The sequence below is a fragment of the Pelophylax lessonae genome, assembly GCF_965119305.1.
Source record: "Pelophylax lessonae genome assembly, chromosome: 5".
Lineage (NCBI taxonomy): Eukaryota > Metazoa > Chordata > Amphibia > Anura > Ranidae > Pelophylax > Pelophylax lessonae.
Genome location: NC_138772.1, coordinates 396,850,846 through 396,871,203, shown reverse-complemented (window position 1 = coordinate 396,871,203; position 20,358 = coordinate 396,850,846). Strand labels below are relative to the sequence as shown.

Genomic DNA, 20,358 nt, shown 5'->3' with positions numbered 1-20,358 from the left:
CTTGGCACTATTACACTATATGCTGTTTATTTTATATCTGGGGAAAATACGTCCCCACAGAGAGGAATTTTATCAGTTTGTCACAAGAATTGACTCTTAATTGTTAGAGGTGAGAGCACCAGATTATCCAATCGATGAGTGGATGAACTTCTCAGACTTTTTTTTTTTTTTTCTTGAACTTTCCATTTTGGACTTACAATATCATATATATTTTTTTTATCTTTGGACTTACATTTTTCAATTAGTTTTTTTTGCACTTTTTGGCGTAGTTTTCACGTTTTAGAAATTCACTGCTATTTGGAAGATATTTTTTTTTTTTTTAATATATATTTGTATTTTTTTTCCGCATTTTGATTTATACTTGCTTTATATAGATAGATATATTATATATATTTTGAAGGTTTATCATATTGTTGTTTTTTTTTTTTTTTTTTTTTTATCTATTACACTTCTTGGTTTATCATATTATTTTAGCTTCATCACACATCTGAATAGGGCACTACCCTTTGCTTTTATATTTGACAGGATACACTGGGGGTATATGACCCACACCCTACAAAAATTTGGTTTCACGGGTCCAATTATGTCTGCTTTTCTGGCCCTTTACTCTTTCTCCTGTGCACGGGTCTTTACATCTAACATGTTTTCTCTTCCTTTCACCACATCTAAAAGATGAAGACAGGGATGCCCCTCTGCTGTCTTCTTCGATCTTCAACCTCCTTATAGAATCACTATCTGAAAAGGTCAGAACCCATCCCAACACAACAGGATTCTCCTTACATGATAGAACCCATAATATAAATTTGTTTGCGGCTGATATTCTTCTTTCTAACTTCCCCCGCCCAGTCCCTACCTCATGCCACTCTCCATACATTTAGCCAGATTTCTTATTTCAAAATTAACTTTACGAAATTGCTCATATTGGAATTAGGACTCCCACTGTCTCTCCAGAAGCGACTAAAGTCCCCCCCCCCCCCCCCTCTACAACTGGAGCAAATCTAGCATGTCCTATTTGGGATTACAATTAACATCAGACCCCTTAAAATTTGCAGATGCTAATTATCTTCCTTTTTGATAGATACATTTATCCAAAGAGATAAACTAAAGTGGAACTATCCTGGTCAGGCCGCTTAGCCTCATTCAAAATGCCTCTACTACCCCAAATTCTATATTTTTTTTCTGTACACTTCCCATCCCACTTCGAAGCAGTCATCTCAAATCCTTGAATTCCCTTCTTACGCACTTTATCTGGTATTCCAAAAGACTAAGAGGCTCCAGAGCCTTATTTATTAAACATAGACTGATGGGAGGTATGGGGTTAGTTGATATTCAGGATTATTTTCACGTCGCCGTCCTCACCCAATTTAAGAGTTGGATTACCCCCTCCCTTGATATTCTGTGGAGTAGAATTGAAAAAGCCATACACCTTGGGCGGTGGTGGTTAGCACTTTTACCTAGCAGCAAGAGGGTCGCTGGTTCGAATCCCAACCACGACACTACCTGCCTGGAGTTTGCATGTTCTCCCTGTGCCGGCGTGGGTTTCCTCCGGGTACTCTGGTTTCCTCCCACACTCCAAAGACATGCTGGTAGGTTAATTGGATCCTGTATAAAAAATTTGGCCCTACTGTGTATGTATGTGAGGGACCTTAGATTGTAAGCTCCTTGAGGGCAGGGACCGATGTGAATGTACAATGTATACGTAAATTGACAGCGCTATATAAGTACCTGAAATAAATAATAAGCCCAACTTCGGATTTACGCTCTTTTACTCATTGATGTGTGGAAACCATTCCCTATACAGCATCTCCTACCTATTCTACAAGCTTCTCTTTTTTGGCTTGGAGAGAACTCTATAAACTTTCAACTTTTCTTCCCAAAAAAGTAGATGTCCCTATACCCATTTACCACCCTTGCAAATGCAATCCCAAACATCTCTAAAATAGAATGGTATCACCTGGGTTGCTGGACCTATAAGACAATGAAAAGCTCAAACCGTTTAACCACTTTAGCCCCGGAGGATTTGGCTGCTCAAAGACCAGGCCCTATTTTGCGATTCGGCACTGCGTGACTTTAACAGACAATTGCGCGGTCGTGCGACGCTGTACCCAAATGAAATTGACATCTTTTTTTTTTTTGCGAGACTGCGACATTGCGGCGGACAGATCGGACCACTGACTGACATTTTTGACACTTTGGGGGTACCAGTGACATTACTACAGTAATCAGTGCTATAAATATGCACTGTTACTGTAAAAATTACACTGGCAGGGAAGGGTTAACTTTATTGGTGATCAAGGGGTTAAGTGTGTCCCTAGGGGCGTGATTCTTGCAGTCAGGGGGCATGGCTAGTGAAGTAACCACAGAGACATGCGATCCTATATAGCCTGTGCTTCAGGGAGAATGACAGACGGCTGTGTTTACATCAGCCGTCTGTCTTTCTCCCTCTCCTGTGGGAGATCGCGAGTGGCCGGCGGTCACACGCGCTGGCTCCCCAGGGAATGAGAGGGGGCGGGCGACTTAGGTCTACGTCGCTTTGCCTGTAAGCGGCAGAGTGCCGCAGTAAATCTACGTGAAGCGGTCGTAAAGTGGTTACTATCCTTAAAAAGCAATTTAACCTACTACCCACAGATTACTATAAATACTCTCAAATCACTCACTTCTTGAAATCCATAAAAACCCATCATAAATGCACCTTCATTAAATCTCCATACCGAAAATGGGAATATGACCTAGGCAAACCTTTCATTCCTTCCCAGTGGCAATGCGCACTCAGAACAATATACAAGGCCTCCAAATGCGTGAACCACTGGGAACTATCTCAAATAGCCCTGAGGTGGTATTTCACGCCTTAATGGTTGTCTAAATTCGCCAGTCTTAACTCCCCACTCTGCTGGAGAAACTGCGGAGCAGTAGGTAACATTTGACATATGTCTTCTGGTCCTGCAAATATCTGACCAGTTTCTGGCATAGCATTATTTCGCTTTATCTGAACTATCACAGGAATTCTGACACCTCCCAACCCCAGCTTGGCAATATTAAACATGGGTATTGAGATCTTCCCCTCAAGCTTCCGTACTGGAGTCACACATGCTAGTAGCTAGATCATTTATAACGAAATAATGGAAATCAGCCTAAGTACCTAATATCTCTGAAGTACTTGAGACCAACCACACTACATTTACAAATCTCTACTGGCTAGCTGACAAACGTGGTACTAGTAAGCGTTTTGAGACGCAACGGAAATATGGGAGGAAAGGTTTAACGCAAATGGATAGCTTTTATCTTTTTGTGATAACAATCTCTCACCAACATTTACTCCGCTTTTCTCATGTTTGAGTCAGACCAATGTCTATTTTCTACATTTTTTTGTTTTGTTGACTATACCCCGAATTTAGTCATCACCTGTTGCAATGTAATTTCTTTTTACTATGACTTCTTAATCTTTTGTTCTTTTTGTACTACTTGTACTGTATGCTGTACTCTGCGAAATGTTTTCTAATAAGAAAACAATTGGAAAAAAAAAAAAGTTAGTGCCTACAAAGGCAGCCTTTTTTAACCAGGTTCCTTTAGGGGTGCCTTGCAAAATGCCAACAAAAATTGTATACAAGCCGGCATGTGGATGAAGCCTGCCTTTCTTAGTTAAAGCCACATTTTTTTTTTTTCATTGTACACCATTACAACCTTCTAGCCGCTGGCATCCGAACGACCATTGGCATAAAGGAGGATGTCAGCCACCTGCATAGCATCCTTGTTTGATCCTCCCCTGCCCCTCTCCATCAGCATTGGGGTCACATTAGCTGAGTGATGGTGAAAAACTGAGGGAGAAGAGAGAAACTTTGGAATACCAGACAGTACCAGTTTGCAAAGGTGTATTTGCTTTGGAAGAATAAATTGCCTGTAACATTGGGTGTCCTAATTGTGTGGCTGTTGCTGCATTATGTAAAACTATTAGAATAGGTTTTTACATTTTTAGAATGAGGCGCCTTTAGACAGTCCAGAATTTTTAAAGGGTGCCTTGACTGAAAAAAGGTTGCGAAACACTGAACTAAGGTATAGATACTGGAATTTTTTATTTTTATGCTAGTAATGGCAGCGTTCAGCCAATTATAGTGGGATTGTGAAAGTGCAGTGGGCAATCAAATGCTGGGGGGGGGGGGGGGGGGAACTGCCACTGACATTTCCAGTGACATTAATACATTGATAATACTATACACTGTCATTACAAATTTTGAGTACAGGGCTCACTTCTGTCATTTGCTGAGCTGATCAGCGGGTCTCGGCCATAAATTATTGGCCAGGACCCACTGATCAGCTTGTGCTGCAGTGAATGATAGCACAGTCTTCTGGGTCCGCACGCGCAAGAGGACCTGGAGGAAAGTTGCGATATTGTACCTGTACAAGCTGACCTGCCGCAATAAATGTACTGCAGTGGGTCGGCAAGTGGTTAAGTCAATGTGAATGGACCCTTAAGCTAGAAATACACAGCTCAGATTCCTGCTAAATCAGCCAAAATTGAAGCCATGGCTAGCCTTGTCAGCACCACCCAGGTCGATTTAAAATCTGCTGAGCAAGATGAAAATTCTTGAACTGAACTGCAGCCTACCAGATGTGATCGCTGTTTGGGTATTCAGGCAACCACGATTGTCCCAGTTGCTTGATTGCAATAGCTGTCAATGGAAGGTCCTCCATCCGTGCTGTTTTTAGTGCAGATGGTAGAATCTACTGAGTTTTATCATGTCCAGCCCATTACTATTAACACAAGGAGACCGAATAGGTCTTGGTTCACATCTTCTCTAAAGTGGTTATAAAGGCAGAAGGTTTTTTTACCTTTTTTTTTTTAAATGTGACAAAAACATTCTGCATACAGCTCTCCCCTTTACCCCCATACTTGCCTGAGACCGATCTCTATCCAGCATGCTCTCCCACCTCATTGGCTCACACACAGCAGCGGTAGCCATTGGCGCAGCGGGGGGTTGTCATCCTGGGGGTTGGTGATTAGGGCAGGGATGTCCTCGGGGCTCCCTGTGGCTGTTGTTTTGGCTGGGGGAGCGGATGTTTTACCATCCGCGGGTACGCACCTCGCGGCCAGATCCGGCCAAAAATTTGTGGCCTACTAGTCGTAGCCTGTGTTAGGCGGCCCCTGTGAGGATGGCTGAAGCCACTGCCTCCTGTGTGGGCATCCGCCAGCCGCGGCCTACTAGGCAATGTGGCCGAGTTGGGCGCTGCCGTTGGGGGACCGCCTCAGTGAGTCTAACTGAAGCCCCCCCGACTCCTCCCTTTGGGCATCTGCCAAACTGATGATTCGTGCAATTGCGGCTTGTCCTCCACAAAAGTTTAGGCCACGGCCTGCTGGGCCATAGGGTCAGCTTGGCACCTTCCTTGAACCAGGTGGCGCTGTGGGAACGATTTTTAGTGACAGTCTTGCCGCCATTATTGTGTGGGTGAGGGTACGGCGGATTTAGGGGGCTATATTCTGTCCTCTATGGAGGACTCTGAGGGCGACCCCCCCATGTTTTTTGTGGGGTCTCATGGGTGGTCTATTTGTGGACCCTTGACTGGCATCACCTTGCGGCATCGCAATTGGCGGCCTCCCCTGATGTTTCGGGGTGAGCTTAGTATGTTGCGACCCTACTGGGTGCTCTGAAAGTGAGGATGATTCCTCCTCCTACTGCAGCCATGCATGAAAAGGTGCTGGTGGATGCACTGAATATATCTGTGTGGGAAACTTTAAAAATGGAGGATGCTGCTGCGTCGAAGGCGCCGGTCCCTTTTGGTACCCGCAACTCCTCCAAAAGCAGGAAAAGGTTTTCCCTTTTCCTGCCTACTTTGACAAATTGTTGCGAGTCAGTGGGGTTGTCCTAAATGCAATTGCGTTGCCGAAGCGTTTCGCTAGAAGGTATCTGTTGAATGAGTGGACAGTCCCACCTGTGTTGGACTCTCAGGTTTCCAGGCTGCATAAATCCACCCTAATTCTGGAGGAGGAGTCTCTGGGTTTTAAAGATCCATTTTGACAGGAAAGCCGAGACTTTGGTCCGCCATATGTTTACTGTGGCCGGTTCGGTCCTTAGGCCGGTGTTCACCACAGCCTTGGTGTCCTAGACTCTGTCGAAGTGGGCAAAGATTTTGTGCCAGGATCGGTGGGGGGGGGGGCAGCGTCCCCCTGCCTTTGCGGAGCTGGCGGACCAGTTGGTCCAGGGGTTGCAATTTCATCTGTGACGCTTCTCTGGATGCGGCTCCCTTAGTCTCTAGGCTGTCCATGACAGCAGCGGTCCTTCCATGATATGGCTGAAATGCTGGTCTGCGGGCCAGACTTCCAAGAAGGCCTTATCTGATCTTCCCTTTTGTGGGGGATCGCCTGTTCCGATTCTCCCTGGATGATATCATTAAAGGTCTTACAGGGGGGGAGAGTATTTGGTGGCTTCGCTCTCCGGCACCCCCCCTGTACTGGACGTTGGTTACCATGGATGCCAGCCTGTACAGTTGGGGTGGCTTTCTCGGCACAGATTGTTCTTAGGGGGTCTGGACTCTGCCAGAGTCCAAATACCGATCAATGTACTGGAACTTCGGGCGATCAGACTTTGTCTGGCTCATTGGACGAATCGCCTTCAGGGGTGTCTGGTAAGGTTTCAATCGGACAAGGCCACGGTCGTGGCTTATGTCAATAACCAAGGGGTCATATGAAGTGTCCTGGCGGCTCGGGAAGTAGCCGACTTTCTAAGGTGGGTAGATCGGGTCGTTCCAGACCTCTTCTGCTGTGCATATTCCTGGGGTCTGAAACTTGGCAGGCAGATTATCAGGCGTTGGACCAGGGAGAATGGTTACTTCATCCAGAGGTTTTACATTAATTGTGTCTCCAGTGGGGAACTCCCGAGGTGGACCTAATTGGCCTCTCCTCTTAACAGGAAGGTGCAGAGGTTTGTGGCACGGTCTCGGGATCCTCTGGCCAATGCCACACACGCACTGGTGGCTTCTTGGGGCCAGTATCATCTGATATATGCCTTTCCCCCCTCTAAAACTTCTGCCAAGACTCCTGCGAAGGATCGAGGCAGAAGGGATTCTGGCCATCCTAATGGCTCCAGACTGGCCTCGCCGGTCTTGGTACACAGATCTGATACGGTTGGTCGTCGATGCTTGGAGACTTCCTCTCAGAGAAGATCTGTTATCCCAAGAGCCAATTTTCCATCCTGCTTTACAGTCACTGGCTTTGACAGCTTGGCTGTAGAAAGCTAGGTGCTGAAGGATAGAGGGTTGTCTGAATCGGTGTTTCCCACGCTGCTAAAAGCTAGCAAATCTACCTCCTAGGAAGAATTACCATCCCGTTTGGAAAGCGTACATTGCTTGGTGTGAATCTCCTGGGATTTGTCCCCACTCTTTTTCGGTGACTCGGAGTTTGACTTTCCTCGAACGAGGTGTTGAGCAGCGTCTGCCCTTAGGTACCATCATGGGCCAGGTTTCGGCGTTGGCGGTTTTATTTCAACGTCCTTTTGGCCATACATTCTTTGATTCGCACCTTTTTTTCAGAGGGTTCTCCACTTGACTCCTCCAGTCCGGTCTCCGTTGCCTCCGTGGTACCTCAATTTGGTGCTGTCGGTTTTTCCACAAACCGCCTTTTGGAAATATTTGTGGGATTCCACTGCTTACATTGTCCCAGAAGGTAGCCTTCATGGTGGCTTTCCAGAAGGAGTTGGAAAACACTTCTCAATCCTTCCGGTCCTTTTTGGATAAATGCCCGATAGCACAAGTCTTCCTCACGTTACTGTCCCTGGAAGAGGTGATGACCTTTTTATGATTCAATAGAGATTTTTATTAAAGTTTTTCAAAGAAATGATACATCATAGTAATTTACATCAGCGTTTATAAAATAGTATGTAACCTGGTTTCTTGTCAACCAACATAGAACTTCGAAGTAAACATTGTCAACCACTTATTAGAAATTGCTAATTTATCCCAGTCCGCGGTTCTGGGCTGGGATATTGAGGGTTTTGTATTCTGATATTCGTTGGATACATCCTGTGTGTATCCCTCTATGATAAAATTAGTTACGCTGGAGAGATGGATCCAAAAAGAGAGAGCGAGAGAGATGGATCCAAAAAGAGAGAGGGAAGTGAGAGAAGAGGGGAAAAAAACCTAAAGAAAAGGCAACAATATGCACGCTTTGTTCAGTCAATCCTATGTTATAAAATTGTCAAACAGCAAATAGTACAGAAAAACGTTCTAGCGCACTATTCGGGTTAGAACATTTCCCCTGTTTGGGAGTTCTGCTGCGAACCGAGCAGGGGGGTGTTTGGCCCATCCCTATATTATAGTAGGGAGACGTCCCCGCCATAAGAAAACACAAATCGGCTCTGATCAAACGAAAATATACCAACAGGGAGGTTGAACAGAAGACAAAGTAGATCATATTCATCGTCCCTGCTGAACAGGCTGAATTTTGATCTGTGTTTTGGCCAGGTAATTCGTTCACTGAAAGAATGGGGTAAAAAGGGCCATAACATGCAAACAGTGTGCTTGTACACATTCATTACTCTTAGTGACTTAAATATTTAAATATTTACTTCTTTTCCCCTCAGATCAGTTTCCTTTGCTTACGACAAAAAGGGTATTCTGGAAAGGAGTGCTTGAAGAGCTTCTGTGGTTCGTTAAGGTAATTTTTTTTTATGAACTTAGAGAAAATTCTACTAACCTCTGTGTAAAAACTTAAATGGTGATCTGTAGATAAATATATTGTAGATCTACAGAAAATGAGGATAAGTCGATTTGGCATCCCCGGGTGAGCATGACTTAAAAGGAAACTCACTGAGGAAGTTTCTGGGGAATGCTATAGGCATAGTACATTTATTTGCGGCAATTTAGATTTGGCACAAGGAGCTGATCTGAAAAATGTTATATTCCATTTAGAATCTTAATTGACCAAATCTGAAAAAGTAATAAATCTAGTCCTTCACCTGGACATATACCCTAAACCTATTACTAAAAAAGGCACCTTCAAACGCAGATTGTATCCATTGATTATAATATCAAAACTACAACTTGCAAAAATCTGTGACGAGCAAAGGATACACTATGGGCAGCTGCAAGAACTGTTTGTTCTGTACCTGGCTCTGCTTCATGATGGGTTTTGGCATACCGTTCATGAGCTGTGTAACAAATTCAACCATTTATTGTGAAGACTGGCAGCTAAGGGGTTAACTCTTAAGTGCCAATGAGTATGTGATATAAAAAATATATTTTTACAGTACTGTGCAAAAGTTTTAAGCAGGTGTGAAGAAATGCTGTAAAATATTTTAGTTGTATTGATCAATTTACAGACTTGCAACTGGGTGAAGAACAGCTAAACTCTGCTACCAAGGTGAGGTTGAGAAAGGCTGTTTTCATGTCGTAGGTCATACACCATGGCAAGACTTGGCACAGCAACAAAACACAAGGTAGTTATACTGCATCAGCAAGGTCTCTCCCAGGCAAAAATTTCAAAGCAGAGGTTCTGTTCAAGCTCTTTTGAAGAAGCACTAAGAAACGGGAAATGTTGAGAATTGTAGATTTCAGTGGTCGACCAAGGAAATGTAATGCAGCAGATAGGGCTGGGCGATAAATCGATTTATCGATTTTTTTAGTTGGAAACTATTTTTTTTTTTTAAACTCGAGTTTTTTTTACAATATTTTTTTCCTTGTGCAGCCACCGAACTCCCCAGTAACGGACCTGCGGGGCGGGCGGTGCGTCTGTACAGGCCGGGGCTGCGGCGCGCTGTAATAGATAAGATAAAGTCTCCCCGGCCTGGATGTGACGTCAGCTGCCGGGAGAGGAAGCGGGCGGTGCGTCTGTACAGGCCAGGGGCTGTGATAGGATAGGTGCCTATCCTATCTCAGCCCCTGGCCTGTACAGACGCACCGCCCGCGTCCTCTCCCGGCAGCTGACGTCACATCCAGGCCGGGGAGACTTTACCTATCACAGCGCGCTTCCGGTGATGGGAGTCTCAAGTGCGCATGCGCACAAGACATTATCTTGGTTTGGTAAACTTATAACACATAGCGGGCAGTTGAATGAGAGGAGGCGGGGCTGAGGTTGGATGGAAGACACCGCCGCGTCATCTGCAGAGCTGAATAGAGGAGGCGGGACGGAGGTGCGGCCGTGTAATAAATGCAGGACTTTAGCGACTCCTTGTTTTATTATCTTTAGCAATTATCGTATTATTTATCCTTAGGATTTCATAACCTTTAGTATTTCTATAATACAAAATAAGAAATACTAAATGTAATGAAATCCTAAGGATAAATAATACGATAATTACTAAAGATAATAAAACAGAAGGAGTCGCTTAAGCCCTGCATTTATTACACGGCCGCACCTCCATCCCGCCTCCTCCGCCAGCTCTGCATATGTGCCTCCGTCTCTAATGTCTCGATGACGCGGCGGTGTCCTCCGTCGCACCTCAGCCCCGCCTCCTCTCAATCAGCTGTCCGCTCTCTGTTATAATTTTTCCAAACCTCGAAAAATGTCTTCTGCGCATGCGCACGGACGACTCCTATCAGCTGTTTTGTGATGCTCTGTCACCGGAAGTGACGAGGTCCGATTTTTTTTTTTTTTTCACGGGTCCGACAAAATTTTACAACACCGGCCTGTACAGACGCACCGCCCGCCCCGCAGCTGACGTCACATCCAGGCGCGGCGGTGGTCCGTTACTGGGGAGTTCGGTGGCTGCACAAGGCAGAAAAAAGTATTGTAGAAAAAACTCGAGTTTGAAAAAAAAAAAGTTTAAAAGTCAAACTTAAAAAGTTGGCCGGTTACTGTGGACTCGTTCTCTGGACTGTACCTATCACAGCACAGCCCCTGTACAGACGCACCGCCCGCACATACACACATACAGCGCTTCTTCTCCTCAGTCCTCCCTCCAGACTCTGCAGTTATTTTTTAAGTGCATTGGAAAAAAAAAATCGGAAATCGAATCGAAACTCGAATTTTTCTTTAAAAATCGAAGATTTTTTTTTTTTTAGGCAAAATCGCCCAGCCCTAACAGCAGATAAAGGCACATCATGCTTACTTCCCTTTGAAATCAGAAGATGTCTATGTGTGCCGTCGGTACAACTGGGGGAAACCAGTAGGACCCAGGTACACTCATCTACTGTCCAGAGACATCTGGCCAGAAGTGGTCTTCATGGAAGAATTGTGACCAAAAAAGTCATATCTGACAAGGAAACAAGGCAAAGCGACTCAACTATGCACAAAGACATAGGAACCGGGTTGAAAAAAAAGGCATCCGGTGCTCCTGGACTGACGAGTCAACATTTTAAATATATGGCTGTAGCAGGAGGTAGTTTGTTTGCAGAAGGGCTAGAGAGCGGTACAATGAGTGTCTCTAGGCAACAGTGAAGCATGGTGGAGGTTCCTTGCAAGTTTGGGGCTGCATTTTTGCAAATGGAGTCAGAGGTTTGTTCAGGATCAATGGTGTCCTCAATGCTGAGAAATACCGGCAGATACTTACCTCCCTGATGGTATGGCATGATGGGTATGTGATTGGGCCCAAATTTTTCTGCAGCAGGACACCACCGACCCCAAACATACAACCAAGGTCCTTAAGAATTATCCTCAGCATAAAGAAGATTGAGGAGTCTTGGAAGTGATAGTTTGGCCTCCGCAGAGCCCTAATCTCAACATTGAGTCTGTCTGGGATTACATGAAGGGACACAATCCACATCCACAGAGTATATCCGGTTAGTTCTCCAAGATGTTTGGAACAACATACCTGCTGGGTTCCTTCCATAGCTGAGTGCAAGTGTACCTAGAATGATGCTGTTTTTAAAGGGCGTTCACATCAAATATTGATTTGGATTTCTCTTCTACTCGTTTACTGTCTGTTTTGTTAATTTATAAATATGAATAGTAACACTTCTATTTTTGAAAGCATTCTTTACCACATATGTGTTGCAGACCATTATCCACTACCTCACTCTGCTTTGGTACGTTAGGTCTGCACAGTCTAAGGTTTCATTTGCACAGGGGGCCTGTGGACAAAATAGCTGCATGAACACTATGGGGTTGACTTGATAAAGGCAATTAAGTTCACTTTGCAATGAAAAGGCAGCTGAAAGAGCATTTTTGCTTGCACATGATTGGATGATGGAAATCAGCGGAGGTTCCCCTGTTTCATTAGGCTCTGTGGAAAATTCCCTTGCAAAGTGAACAGCCTAATCAACCATTATGTGTGAGTAGCCAGCAGCAGCATGGCCAGATTTGTACCCTGCCTGCAGCTAATCAGTTTGTATGCAGCCCTAGCACATAGTGCTGCTGTGTTTAAAGGGTGGTGTTTAGCTGCATCTGAACACAGCAACTTATCTGCCAAAATTTGCCCAAAATCTGAAAAAGACCTAATAAAGATCTTTTACTTCTGCTTGTTAGCCATGACTAAGGACTAAAGTCTGAAAGCTGTAGGCTGTTTTACAGCTTTGTATATGTTTACTTAATAGAGAAAAATACTTTTTTGGATGTCATTCTGAGTGCTGACCATCCCTCTTCTTAGGCAGTCCGGATTGCCTTTAGGATATTGCTGTTCACTTGATTTATATCTGTTCAAGGGCAATGGTTTTTTTTTTACTTTTGTTTGAATGGGCTGGCAACATAGAAGAACAGAAAAACAGATCTGCAGCAAATTTTATAATGCAGTATGTTATGCAGTGTGCTGCAATGTAGTACTATAGGACCCTACTATATTTGTGTTGGTGTACCATTCTGAATCAGATTCCCTAAAGCGCACTGCACAGTGATGTGTTACACAGCAAAATGCAGTGTCCTATTACAATGCAAAAATGTTGAGGGCCCTAAACAATTATTTGTTCTGATCTCCTGTTTGTTCCTGCTTGAATATTTGTTTTTATTTTTGTGTGTTTTTTTTTTTTTTTTTTTTTTTTTTTTTTAAGGGCTCCACAAATGCAAAAGAGCTTTCTGAAAAAGGGGTGAAAATCTGGGATGCAAATGGTTCCAGAGAGTTCTTGGATAAGCAAGGCTTTACATCACGAGAGGAAGGGGACCTTGGACCTGTATATGGTTTTCAATGGAGGCATTTTGGTGCTGAATACAAAGACATTCATACAGGTAAGCGTAACAGTCCATGTCTGCATGTTTAATGTATGATAAAAAAGACATCCCTGCTCCTCCTGTCCCACACTGCACTTAAAGGCTTTGTTCACCATTCATAACATGTTACAACCATATTCAGGGTGTAACATGTTACAAATGGACCGATCCCCAGTGTGACACCCAGCAGGATTCTTCTCCCTCCTTGCTAGCTGTCACAGTGTTAAAAAAACAAAAACAAAAAACACGTGGCGGGTTACGTCACTGACAGGGCTGTGTGCGTGGAAAAATACAAGGTGCCGCTGCCGGAATGTAGTTTTCAATGAACTACCACGCTGCTGTGGAGTACTGTGGTAGTTCGTTCATGCTTCCTGTCAGATTGTATCTGCTTACCTGTACGGGCAAGCAGATACAATGGTAGATCTGTTGGAGACCTGCTTGGCACTAGCAATCTGCTGATCGCTGATGCAAGGCTTTACAGGCTTCAAAAATAAATAAATGCATTTTTTTTTTTTTTTCCTGTAAAAAAAAAAAAAAAAAAAAAAAGTGCATTTATTACTTTCCAAAAAGTGAGCTTATCCTTTATCTGCTTTTGCTAAACTCATTCAAAGCCCATGTCTGCTGGTGTACCATCAAACCGTACACAGCCCTGCAATATGCGCAATGGCTTATGTTCCGTGCGGTCATGTGACAACTGTCACCAATGAGGAGGGTAGGAGAAGTGTGTGGGGTGTTTTTTTGTTGTGTGGGTTTTTTTTTTTTGTTTTTTTTTGTTTATGCTTTGCCTTCTTAAAAATAAATTCTACCCCATGTAGCTTTCTTAATGCTTTAAAGTATATTCAGAGCCTCAATAAAAGTCTATGGCTTTGCTTTGTTTTGGAGGTAGCAGGTATGAGATATCCCAGGATGCACTGGGAAACCAATAAGTGAACTGGAAAGACATCAGTCACTTCCAGTTCCTTCTGGAAGTATCTGGTGCAGTCATCACGTGGTGTGGAAATAAATGAACTCCGCGCTAAGGATATCTAAAGGAATATATAGGCTTCAGCCTACCCTGAACTACAGTCCGAAGACTGTATAAAGATGAGGTAAAAAAATTGGGGTAATTGGCGCTGCCTTAGGTAAAGGACTAAGGTGTCAACGATGATAGATAAAATTAATATATAAATACACCGTAGTGTATTTATGAGAAATAGTGGTCAATATGTTATCAGTGCAACAAATGTATATATAGAATCAACATATGATATATAAATAATAAAACGCAGTGGCTGGTGTGTAACAATATCCCAGTGGTAAGGTGTAATCAAGGTGGTAACGTGTATATAAGGATAAAAATATGATCAAACAATGAAATAAAATAAATAGTGCACTAAAAATTGGTAAAATGCAAAGGTAAAATAAATAAAACAAAGTATAGTAGCAGTGGCAAGAAAAAGTGCAATGAAGTGCACTAAAAATATAGAAGGTGTCTAGGCGCTCAGAGACACGTGGTGTGGAGCAGCAGGAAGGAGAGTGGGGTCTGAAGTGGAGCAACTAGCAGATTGCACATGGGTGTGCAACATAGGAAGGCTATAGTGGAAGAGGAGAGAGGACTTAATCGGCAGGGACCAGAGCAGCAGGAGAAACTAGTAGATGTCACACGTGGTGAACCGCATGAGAGCAATATAGCGGAAGGTGAGGAGGATCAGCGCAGCTGACGGTTACTACTGTGTTGGGGGATCAGTGCAGCTGACGGTTACTACTATGTTGGGGGATCAGCGCAGCTGACGGTTACTACTGTGTGGGGGATCAGCACAACAGGGGGTTACTAAGCTGGGGTTTTACTGGGCCCCTTTAAAACAAATAGAAAATGAACACACAGGGCATTTGCCAAGCTTCAAAAAAGCATCACTGAAGCACCAAAAAAGCATGTTGAAGCGGTAGGCACTTTAATGTGTGTTCTAGTTTAAACAACATCTATGCAACAATGTGTGTTAACAAGCATAGTCACATTGTGATCTTTGTTTTTCACATCAGATTTTTTTTTCTCCTACAGATTACACAGGACAGGGAGTTGACCAGTTGCAAAGAGTAATTGAAACAATTAAGAACAATCCAGATGACCGAAGAATCATTATGTGCAGTTGGAATCCCAAAGGTTCTCCAAGTTTAAAATACTATTGTACCACTTGTATAACTTTTTTTTTTTTTTTTCCCCTCCATCCCCATTCCCCTGTTTATGTAGCTCCTAGGAAATGTGTGTTTTATGGATGAAAATTTTCTGCATCTATAGGAATTTTAGGTTAAGCCAGTTTTGGCTTTATTCAGTCAGACAAGCTTACGATCACTAATTATTTATTTTATTTTTCATTCCCTTTTTTGTAGATCTCCCTCTGATGGCACTTCCCCCGTGTCACGCTCTTTGCCAATTCTATGTTATCAACGATGAGCTGTCGTGTCAGTTATACCAGCGATCTGGAGATATGGGCCTAGGTGTACCATTCAACATTGCCAGTTATGCTTTATTAACCTATATGATAGCCCATGTTACAGGATTGAAGGTAATGTTGGATAACCTATATGATTATTCTGTCTAAAGGTGGTAACTACAGTATATACTGTAAGTGTGTTGTATATTGTTAAATTTGGCCTATGCAAGCCTGCTGAGGGTGCTAGAGAGAAGTCTTCTCGGGCACCCCAGCTGTCACTTGGGAGTGGGTATAGTCCTTAACTCTCTGTAAGCTTTATTATCAGCTTGGAGTTCATAAAGCGTGGCTTCTCAAGTGAATCTGTGGTCCTAAAACTTTTTTTGTAGATACCAGTGTTAATTTTGGCAGCAAATTTTGATTTAGTTTTAGTTCTAGTGTTTAGACTAAAATGCTATTTTAGTTTTAGTTGTATTTTAGTCAACTACAAATCAAATGGATTTAAGTAAATTGTAATGCATTATTTTAAACATTTCTCTAGAATTTCCAAACTAATATTCCTGGAGAAAAAATCGAATGTGTTATTTATGGTATTGAGGTTTGAACATGCACTACAAACACACAGATTTAGCCATTGTAATATAAAATGTCTTTATAAATAAAACCAAGTTTCATAAACAAACAAAAATATTTCTTTTTGACAGAAGTGCAACTTTAACCACTTTAATACCAGCCGCCGCAGATATACTGCAGCAGGCTGGCTCTCCTGCGCAAACCGCCGTACCCATATGGCGGCTCGCAGGAGCGGGTCTCAGGTGCGTGGCGCGATCACGTGCCTGATCTCTAGCCCTGCAACTAAGGAACGGGTCTGGTGGCCACGATGGCCGCCGGGAACCAGGCAATTGCTGCAGGGACTGACAGAAGGCTGTGTGCCGTTGTAAACACGGCACAACGCTCACCTGTCACTGATTGAAACCGTTATTTCGGAACACAGGAGCCCTGTTTCCATCCACAAAGTCTGGCCCTCACACAGAATCACCCCCTAGGTACACATTTAACCCTTTGATCGCCCCTGGTGTTAACCCCTTCCCTCCCCAGTGTCAGTACAGTAACAGTGCATATTTTTAGCACTGATTACTGTAGTAAAATCTCAGGGGTCCTATCTGTCCACTGCAATGTCGCAGTCCCGCTAAAAATCGCAGATCGCCGCCATTACTAATAAATAAATAAAAATTACATAAATCTTTCCCCTAGTTTGTAGACACGATAACTTTTGCGCAAACCAATCAATACACAATTATTGGGATTTTTTTTTACCAAAACAATTGTAGCAGAATACAAATTGTCCAGAAATGATGGAAAAATTTTTTTATTGGGAATGTTCTATAGCAGAAAGTGAAAAATTACTGCTTTTTTGTTCAAAATTGTCCACTTTTTTGTTTTTAGAGAATTGATCAAAAAGCCGCAGAGGTGATCAAATACCACCAAAAGAAAGCCCTGTTTGTGGGGGAAAAAAAGACACCAATTTCATTTGGGTACAGCATCGCACGACCGTGCAGTTGTCAATTAAAATAACGCAGTGCCGAATCACAAAAAATGGCCAGGTCATTAAGGGGGCAAATCCTTCCAGTCCAGAAGTGTTTAAAAACAAAAAACTGTAAACTCTATTGGCTGTTATGTCATTGCACATGTTACCTAAATATATGAAAAAAGAAAAGCTTTTATCTTAATTTGTTTCTCTTTCAGCAACTTAGTAGATGCCCCTTAGTGTCGGTTCACACTGGGGCCACCTGTGAGGCGACCTGGTCGCCTCCCATAGGGAAGCTGCGGACCCGTTCTAATAGGAGCGACACAAGTCGCTCCGACCTAGAAAAAGGGTCCGGAGCTTCTTTGGGGCGACCCGGAGGCGACCGCCATAGACTTCAATGTTATGAAGTCCGTGGCGGCCGCTCCGAGGTAGCGGCGAGCTGCTCGCACCGCGACCTCGGAGGTCGCGGTGCGAAGTAGCGTCGCCCCTATGTGAACGGGGGCTAACTTATATGCGGTAGTGCAATGTTTAAACTTTTTTTAGGTAATTTTTAAACTTTAATGTGCTATTATTACAGGCTCTGGATGGAATTGTGTTGCCGATTTAGAAATGGCCAGCAGAGTAGTGTTAATTTTTATGTCCATTTTCGATTTTAGTTTTAGTCAGTCTTTTAACTAAAATGTCATTTTAGTTTGTCGTATTTTAGTCATCTAAATTGTTTTAGTCGACTAAAATTGTGTTAATTTAGTCGCCGAAAATATTTAAGTCGATGAAATTAACATTGATACATCTCTTTTAAACATTTTATTGTTGGATTAAAAGAAAAAAAAAGGAGCAATATGTTTTCATCTTTGATGAGATTTCACTGTGTTGTGTTTTTTTTTTTTTTCCATATTCCAGCCTGGTGACTTTATCCACACACTGGGAGATGCTCACGTTTACCTCAATCATGTTGAACCATTAAAAACTCAAGTAAGTTTACACAATTTATGTGTAGTACTAATATTCTGCTGAGCAAAGGTGCATAGTCCGTGGTACTTAATGTCTGTAAGCTTTAAAGGATTCGGGAAATGGGCCACATTTCTTATGAAAGCAAACTTAAATGTCAGTGGGATTATCAGATGTTTGTGCCTGAAATTTTTTAACCTTTTTTTTTATATTTGTCACTTAGAAGACCAGACATTTTTATTATAAATCCCATCTGCCAGGCATATTTAACCACTTTACCACCGGAGGATTTTGCTGTCTTCCGTCCAGGCCACTTTTTGCGATTCAGCGCTGTGCGACTTCAACTGACAATTGCGCGGTCGTGCGACGCCGTACCCAAACAAAATTTACGTCCTTTTTTCCCCACAAACAGAGCTTTCTTTTGGTGGTATTTGATCACCTGTGCGATTTTTACTTTTTGCGCTATAAACAAAAAAAGAGCGTTTATTTTGAAAAAATAACAATATTTTTAACATTTTTTTTATATGAAATTCCCCCCAAAAAAGATGTAAAAACCAATTTTTTAAAAAATTTTTGGCCAATTTGTTTTCTGCTACCTATGTTTGGTAAAAAAAATCGCAATAAGCGTATTTTGATTGGTTTGCGCAAAAGTTATTGCGTTTACTAACAAAGGGAAAGATTTCTGTCATTTTTGGTGGTTTTTTTTTTAACGCGTAATGGCGGCGATCTGCGTTTTTTTTTTTTTTTTTTTTTTTTTTTTTTTTTGCTGGACTGCGACATTGCGGCGGACAGATCGGACCCTTGACTGACATTTTTGACACTTTTGGGGGTACCAGTGACATTACTACAGTAATCAGTGCTATTTATATGCACTGTTACTGTAAAAATGACACTGGCAGGGAAGGGGTTAATTTTATTGGAGAGGGAGGGGTTAATGTATGCCTGGTGCTTACTGACGTGTGGGGGGGGAGGTTACTGAGTGAGTCATGGACAGATCGGATGTCCAGCTATGCTGAACAGTCCGATCTGTCACTCCCTGTCACTATGGAGATCCGCCCGCTGTGTTTACACACAGCGGGCGGATCTCCAGACTCGATCCCCGACGATCGGGTAAGAGCAGCGGCGATCGCCGCTGCTCCTCCCCTGGCCCGACTCCCGCTGTGAATGAAAACAGCGGGAGCGAGCCTCCGGCGGCGCGCAAGCGCCGCCCAGAAGGGGGAGTGTCTGACGACGTAGTACTACGTCGTCAGACGATAACGAGCCACTCTGCCGCAGTAATATTACTGTGAGCAGTCGTAAAGTGGTTAAAGTCATCGTCAACAGGTTCTGAGCTCACTCGTAATGTACTCTTTTTTTTCAGTTGTGTCTTTTGCCTTGCAGACAAGGAGAAAGATTTGGCTGTGTAAAATTGACAGATGAAACATGCATGTAGCAACTACACATGTTTGTGACCATTTAGTGGCACAAGAGTACTTATTGGACATGGTAGTCAAAGAACCATTGATTTGTTCTAGCAATTGTCATGTGGTCGTTTGTGGTTTTTTATTATTTTGCTGTGTGTTCCAGCTTCAAAGAAAACCTCGACCATTTCCTAAGCTGAAAATCCTTCGCCAAGTGGAAAACATCAATGACTTCAAAGCAGAGGATTTCAAGATTGAAGGTTATGATCCTCATCCTACTATCAAAATGGAAATGGCTGTATAATGTGTGGGTTGTGTTTTTTTTTTTTTTTTATGGTAATCTTTGTATTGTAAACTAATATTTGCAATTATGCACTAAAGGTTCAAGTTTGTATATATGGCTGTGTACTTTCGTTGTATGTGGCCAGAGTCTAAAGTTTATTCATTTTATTCTTGTGTATGCCTGAAGCAATGTTTAGCAGCAGTCCACTGAACGTTCCTGCTTTTAGCACCACTCCAGCCACAAAATGTTTGTTTGTGATTTAGAATGTCTTGGCTTTCAAATATCTTTTCCTGTTCTATGACATCCTTTACCTAATTTGAAAGTTAGGAGTAATATCCCAAATTACATTTTTCTGCCTTAACACTTTTTGTACTTTAAAAAAGTTCTATGGAGGATGGCTGTCTGAAGAAAGTTCATAGAATTTACTCTGGTATGACCTGTTTCAATAAAATCATTAATAATTGTTGTAATTTTTACATGAATTACGGGCTCACAATAGACTGCTTTGATATGATTTCTTAGTTCACTAAGGGATGCTGGAATTTAGATTCAGCTCGTTTAAATAGCTGCCTACAGGAGTACTGGAAAACAGAAATTGTGGGTCAGTCTTATAAATAATACCTCCCAGGGTTTTTGTTTTTTTTTGCAAATGTCCTAGGAGGGTGAATGTCTACAGTTTGCTCATTTAAAACAAGTCTAAAGCTGGCCATATATTATACAATTTT

The 20,358-nt window shown here is 42.7% G+C and overlaps 1 protein-coding gene across 1 annotated transcript in view; it reads left to right on the top strand.

Annotated features, from left to right (window-relative positions):
- Positions 1–19,693, top strand: part of TYMS (thymidylate synthetase) — a gene marked incomplete at its 5' end in the record, with an annotated part of 33,980 nt that extends 14,287 nt beyond the window's left edge. Inside the window, 6 exons of the mRNA XM_082259324.1 lie at positions 8,571–8,644; positions 12,910–13,084; positions 15,105–15,206; positions 15,434–15,609; positions 17,903–17,974; positions 19,517–19,693. Of these exons, the coding sequence (XP_082115450.1) occupies positions 8,571–8,644; positions 12,910–13,084; positions 15,105–15,206; positions 15,434–15,609; positions 17,903–17,974; positions 19,517–19,654 (737 nt within the window). The 3' untranslated portion in view covers positions 19,655–19,693. The remainder of the gene's footprint in view (positions 1–8,570; positions 8,645–12,909; positions 13,085–15,104; positions 15,207–15,433; positions 15,610–17,902; positions 17,975–19,516) is intronic.
- Between the last annotated feature and the right edge of the window lie 665 nt (positions 19,694–20,358).